The 6,741-nt window shown below is 48.4% G+C and overlaps 1 protein-coding gene across 3 annotated transcripts in view; it reads right to left on the bottom strand.

Annotated features, from left to right (window-relative positions):
- The window catches only part of CSMD2 (CUB and Sushi multiple domains 2), a 795,490-nt gene that overhangs the window by 114,735 nt on the left and 674,014 nt on the right, over positions 1–6,741 (bottom strand). For all 3 annotated transcript variants that reach the window (XM_019512241.1, XM_019512243.1, XM_019512242.1), the window contains 3 exons: positions 5,303–5,419; positions 3,955–4,164; positions 631–819 (listed from right to left, as the gene is read on the bottom strand). In XM_019512241.1, coding sequence (XP_019367786.1) covers positions 631–819; positions 3,955–4,164; positions 5,303–5,419 — 516 coding nt within the window. The remainder of the gene's footprint in view (positions 1–630; positions 820–3,954; positions 4,165–5,302; positions 5,420–6,741) is intronic.

Here is a 6,741-nt window from a genome sequence, read left to right as displayed (position 1 = left end):
AATGTACCCAAAAGTCTCCGGGGTGGCCCACGGATACAAAGCACAGCTCAAACTCATCTTTACTGGCACTTGTTTCCAGAGGTCCTTGGGCAGTCCCTAGGCTCACAAAGTGTTTTACAGATATGAACTGCTGTAGCTGTGCAAACTGCATTTTGTCCACCATGGCGATGAATCTAGCTCGGGGGTGTGACAAATTGGCTGTCAAACAATGCACAGCAACAGTACGGAGTGACATAAAAAACAGGAAGAATGATGCCTCAGAGGCTTACACGAATATAATATATGGAAAATGCAGTCCCCATTTTTTTAACCCTCCTATTGCTTCTTCCTGGGTCACTGAACAGCTATCACAAGTCTGATCCCTTTCTGCTACCCAGCATCAACACAAAGCCAGAATCCACCAAAGTTCAAGCAGGTCTGAGTCAGCAGTTTGGGCTTTGACCTAGAAAGATTTGCAATGCCAGGGAAATGTGAGTTTTCCTTGGAGGTCTCCTCCAGGTGACTGGTTGTGATGGAAGCTGAAAGAGGCCCAAAAGGAAGAGCAGAAGTCCTTGGGTTACCCATAAGACCTCCCCGCCTCCCTCCCCGTGCCCCCCAATCCATTCTGAAGATGACCCAATAAAGTCATACCTTCACACCTGGGCAGAGGGTGGTCCCAATTTCTATTGGTGCCATGCTGACATGTCAGGACAGGGTGGCCAATCAGTTGGTATCCAGGAAGGCACTCAAAAGATATGGATTGGCCAACGTTGTAACCAGCTCCCCTAACGACACCGTTTGCAAAAGGCTCAGGGTCAGGACACTCCTGCAGCTCATAAGCTGGAAATAAAATAAGGAGATAAACCTGTGCTTCATGCTTTTTTTTTTTTTAAAGAGTTGTAGTCACAATTTGCCCCAGCTAAGGCTTAAGAGACACCATCCTCATTAGATCATGGTCAGCAACCTGACAGACACAATTTCCCCGGAGGACACCTGGTTCCTTAATGCTCAAGCTCCTTGATGCCCTTGATGCCCACAGCAATCAGTCAATCCCCATTATGTTGGAAATCAGGATGAGGAGGGCTTGCAGCTAAATGAAGCGGTCTAATTAGGTATAAAACCTAGCTCCTCCCCTCCAAGTGCAATGACTCCATACAGGACAGCAAGGGGTTGAGGAGCAACACATCCCTCTGGAGTTGCAGTGACGGCAAATGCCCGACTGCTTGTCAACAGCCGCATTCATGGAGCTGGAGCCCTGCTCTCAGTTTTTCCTCTCCTCCCAGTCCCTCAGTAGTGCCTGTGTCCTCAAAGTCACCCTGCAGCTCACTTCTAATTGGGGAAATCTGCCTCCTTTTCAACCAAATGCATATGATTTTGATGACAAATGGATGGCAATTGGCTAACATGCTCCGCCTGACATCATAAATTATTGGTCAGCCCTGCTAGACCTAATTTGCATAGCAATTTCCATGAGATTACCCATGGTGCCTTGGAGCATGCATTTCTTTCTAAATTGTACAGGAGCACATGAATTATATGGTGCATACACAGGGAAGCCAAGGCAAAATTAATGTTTTCAATTAGGTCTGAGTAGTGGCTTTTATTGCTATTTCTGGGGAGTCAGCCCTTTTCCAACCTTTGGCTATATCACCCGGACAAAGATATACACTCTGCCTTTCTCACTCCAAAGGTTTTCCTCTGATGTGGTGGCAGATCACTTGGCTCCCAGTGGCTGCACACCACGCCACTGTCATCTCCATCATTATAGAGAAGGATACCCCATTATCCTATTCCCGTAGGATACCCCGTCTGTGGACGCTCACAGGCACCATAGACTGGTAGGTACAGAAGGGCAACATGTCTTTGGGAACATACTGATCTCTGCACTGAGGACCCGGGACACTCGAGCTCTCTGCCTGGGCACAGACAGTATTTCTGCAAGTTAAAGGCTTGTTCAGGCCCCTTGACTCAGACACAACAGAGCTGTTTCTAGGTATACACGTGGGTGTCAGCCTCACTGGTCTATTAACCGCTTAACTTCTTTTAATGTAGCTGCTAGTGTACTGGAGGGATGAACTGACCCCTCCGCAGACAGGGCAAGGGACAAGAGCTGATCAACTTCAGGATACCCCTTCAAAAGCACTCCGGGCAAGGGCTGGCACAAGGAGACGCTTGCCCTGCTTCTGGCCAGGCTGCATCCAGGCAGACAGAGGAGTCCACTACCCATCTAGCACTTAGCATGAGCAGTACATCCACCAAGAGATGTTTTTCGAAGAAACACAGTGAGCCCCAGAGCAATGTATCTTATAGACCAAGGGGCTTTCACTGCTCAGGGGCCGACGTTTTCCAACATGACCAATAACTTGGAGTGCCTGGTTTGTGCGTGTCTAACTTGAGATCCTGAACTTGAAGCCCTGTTTCCCTTTCCACCCCTGAAAATCTGTCTCTAAGCTGTCTGAAGAAGAAAAGGCCAGGCATTTTTCATCTAGACCAGGGGCAGGCAATTATTTTCAGTGGAAGCCCGCTTACTGAGTTTTGGCAAGTCATCGAGGTGGCCAGGGGGGCAGATAAATATTACTTTTCTAAGTTTTTTAGGGGCCCCACGGGCCGGATAGAATGGCCTGGCGGGCCACGTCTGGCTCGTGGGCTGCATTTTGCCCGCCCCTGATCTAGATAGTCCTTTGTTGGCAACTGCTGGTTTATCAAACCCAAATCTTTTGCAGTGATGGTCTGGCTTCAAAGATCCTCTTGTCAGGAGGGTTCCTTATGGCCCAAATGAAATTTCTGAGCAGACGTGTGAGCATGTGCCAAAGCCATCTCATGACAGCTGACCTCTCTGTGGTCCAGGCGTAAATACAACTGTGATGTGGGGGGCTCTGTTCTGCCTAATTCAGAGGAGAGACCAGCACTTACATCTCCCACATCCTCATGAGTGCTGTGACCTTTAATTATTGATAATTCGGGGATGACTCCCTTTCTCTCATGCTTTTTTCCCGCAAAAAAACCCTCCAAAAGACTCAGTGCTGTTCAGATGAAGAACAAAGCCAGCCAACAAAACCTCAACATTTTTCACGGCTCAAAATTTTCATTTTTGGGCCAGCCCATGCCTGAAGGCAAGTATAGAAAGATGGGGGCACCATGAAACATGGGGCACTTTTAAAAATATAAGCCAGGTTTCCCTTTAGAAGTGATTCTGTGCTTCTCTCTCGTTCTCTGTTGAAGTTTTCACATCAGACCCATTACTGCAATATCTGAGTATTTGGTTAAACTGGGGGGTTGGCAATATACAGCCTGAGGAGCCCCTGGATCCAGCCCAGAGAGCCAGGGGATGGGAGTGGGGGGCTTTGCGGGTGCCTACACTGGGGTCAGGCAGTGGGGAGAAGCAGCAGTGGCAGCCGGGCCAGGACACCCGCCTGCCTTGGGCCCAAGGCAGGTTGTTCCAGCCGACGGCTCTGAAAGGATGCTGTCCGCCGGGTTAAACCATTGTGTTTCTTCTGTCTCTCTCTATTTTATTAAATGCCTGACCCCTCTCTGGCAGGCTGCCTCAGCATGCCACAAGAATGCATTATGGCCACAGGAAACACAGATGACCTCTCAGCGCCCAGCTTGGCCTCCGATTCAGAAAAACAACTGCAAAATCCCAGAGAGACAGTGCATCCCCCAGGGACTTCCTCTAAGCCCACGATACTCAAGAGCCCAGTTCTACGTGAATCTGGCTGCAATTAATTCTGATGCATGTCGCTGTCACAAAGCACGCTAGGACCACGTTATTATTGGCTTCAGGCATATGGCAGGGAGAACAGACCCCGGCTATTAGGATTAAGTATGGATCTCATGTAACACCTTTCCACTCATTTGGATTAAGCCCTCAGCTTGCTAACTCAACAGAGGAGCAGCTCTTGTGCTCTCCACCTCCCCTCTGCCTGCCCCGGGGAAAGGATTGCCCCTTTTTTGCTTGTTCAGTGGCCTCGTTACCTTGGTACTCCAGCTTAAACCCTGGCTTGTTTTGTGAGTGGTCGCTGTGGAAGTAGACGGTAGTTTCATGGGACGTCGACAGCAGGGAGCCCGGGATTTCAGTGCCGCTGAACCTGCCGATCACGTTACTGGTGTCGTAGGGCCCGTTTCGGATTTCAACAAAGTCATGGTTCGGCTCGGTGGAGAAGTTCAGGAACTGGATGTGCGCTCCTGAGCAGAAGGAGGAGACATGAATGCGGTGCTCAGGTCTGCGCCATTCAATGAGGGAAAAGAGCTGTTCTTTAGGAAACCAGACATGCACCAGATTCACGAACAGGGAGATTTAGGGGATTAGCCTTCTACCAGATTGGGGCTGGAAGGGAGCTGAGCTGGAGAAGTGGGAATTGCACATGCTTCCCCCTTTCTAACGGTGGAGAGGGTGATCCAGCCTGCACCGATCCAGCAGGAATTCTAGCTGAGTCAGGATATGATGTGATAAAGGTCTTCTTACATTAAGGCTCCATTTAGAAATGGTCCACAAAGGGTGAAGAAAGCTTAATGGAAGTTATGAGCATATTCCAAACTTGGGTGGTGCAGGGGGCAGATGGGTACGAACACACCACCGAAAGTGCCGCAACTGGTTTAAAACCACGTCTACAAGGATGCAGCTTCTTGACTTTTATAGGCCAAGACCATGAGTAGTCCCTGTTCTTATCGGCCTCAGGACAAGTGTAGTGGGTTCTTAACCTGGCAGGGGAAATACCATATATCTGTGTCCAAGATGACAGTTTTCCTGAACCGCCGTGCAGGAGAACTGCTCTTTTGGCCTGGTTCAGTACCCGACGAGATGCAGCAGCTTTAAGACCAGTTTATGGAAACGGGCGTCTCCTCCCTTGCTTGCTCCTTATGGCTGAGGGCAAGCAAAATGTGGGGGAATCCAAACCCCAAGCCACCAGGCTTGGGCCTGCGCATAGGATGCCCACCAAAGGTTTTGGAAACACCTGAAGCCCCAGGTGTGGGTGGAGGATGTTTGCGGGTAGTAGGGCCACTTGGATTTGGCATTAGTTTTGGCTAATTTGGCTGTGGATGCAAATAAAAAAAAGAAAAGAAAAGTCTACAAGGATGCAGCTGACCTGCTAGACTCTAGAATGATCTTCATGATTTTTAACTTGTTATAAATATGAGGGATGGCCAGGATTTCAAACAACATCATTTGACTTATTCAGAATAACCAACAATGCTTTCCGAGCTAGCATTTAGCAGTGAACCAAGACATTAGCAGTGACATTTAGCCGTGAACCAAGTAGATGCCACTTATTCTGGAATAGCAGCAGAGCAGTGCTAAGTTCTTAAGTACCAGCTGCCTTACCAAACCCCACTGGCAGGGATATCCTCCAGCTGCAATCCATGTTGCTGGGGTAGTTTCCTGGGAACCCAGGGCTCAGGAGCACTCCTTCCATCTCTTCTGCGGTCCCACCGCACTGAGCTGTAAAATTAACAGGGGATTGATGTTAACGGAAAGGACCTGCTGAAAAGTCACAGGGGCCACCACTTTATTTAACATCAGTGTCTTTTAGAAAAGGGAACCAAAAAAGAACCATGAAACCCATCTAACATTTGCCACTCATGACTCTGCTCACTCCATTGTATGCTACATCTTTTTCCTCCATCCTATGTCTAATCTCTTAAACCCCAAGCCTGAGCCTGGAGCTGGACTTCTGAGCAAAATCAGCAAAGAAACCTATTCATCTGTCTTCTTCCATCCACTCAAATCACTTCTCTGCTTTCTGAGTCAAGGTAGAAGAGTTTCTGACCAGTTTTAACAAGATCTGGACAAACACTTAGGAATGCAGAAGGCTGTGGATATGCACCGCCTCAGACAAAACCTCAACTAGTGGCTCATAAACGAGACAGTTACAAAAGACGCCCAATGAAATTGAGGACTCAGAGTCTTATGTGGCTTATCTGGAGGACTCCCGAGCTGCTACCGTAAGTAATACTTTCCAAGTCAACGCACAGACTCATAGTCTTAATCCAGGCTGACGCTGAAGGTACAGATTCCCTTTGCCCAGCCTCTCATTATGCATGTTCTTGCTGCTGACAATGCGTCTCCTGTAAGTTTTCTCCCTTAATGGCAGCTTAATGTAATTCTTCTTAAATTATTTAAAAGGCAAACACCTGGATTAAATAAACCAGAAGAAACCAGCAGAACCTTGCCTGGGACTTAATCCATTTTTGCTCGCGGTTTGCAATTTTCTTTGTTTCCAAACCCTGCAAACACTCCCTTCCTCCCCCCTTTTTCCACCCACCAAAAAAAGGAGGAAAAAAAAAAGAAAAATAAAAAGAAGGTAATGCCTGACTTAGCATTTAAGTGAAAAATCCTCCTTCTTTGGAGCCATTAGGGAACTATATATATACACGCACAAATTTTATGTGTTAGGCACTGAAACAGGCCATTTGATTTTACATGGCAGTGCAGGTGCTCAGCGTCTCTGAGAACCAAGTAACTACCAAAGGTTCCTCAATATGGATTTAGGGCATCTAACTTTAGCTGCCAGGCTCCTTTACTAAACCAGGGAGGGCCTGATCTGCTGGGGGACTGCTGAGTCCTTCTGCCTCCCCCACTGGTGTCAGTGGCAGTTAGGGGTGCTTAGCACCTTGCAGCATAGGGCCCCGACTCGCGAGCAAAGACTTGAGAACAGGATTTTTCAACCCTGCCATGGGGTCCTTCCCCACTCCTGTTTACCGCAGCCCCTTCCCAATGAAACACACAGTGCAAACAACGGCGATGCTTCCCCCCCCCCCCCC

Source organism: Gavialis gangeticus, unplaced genomic scaffold (assembly GCF_001723915.1).
Source record: "Gavialis gangeticus isolate Ggan-Ray unplaced genomic scaffold, GavGan_comp1, whole genome shotgun sequence".
In the NCBI taxonomy this organism is placed as follows: Eukaryota; Metazoa; Chordata; order Crocodylia; family Gavialidae; genus Gavialis; species Gavialis gangeticus.
This window is presented reverse-complemented; position numbering and strand designations above follow the sequence as displayed.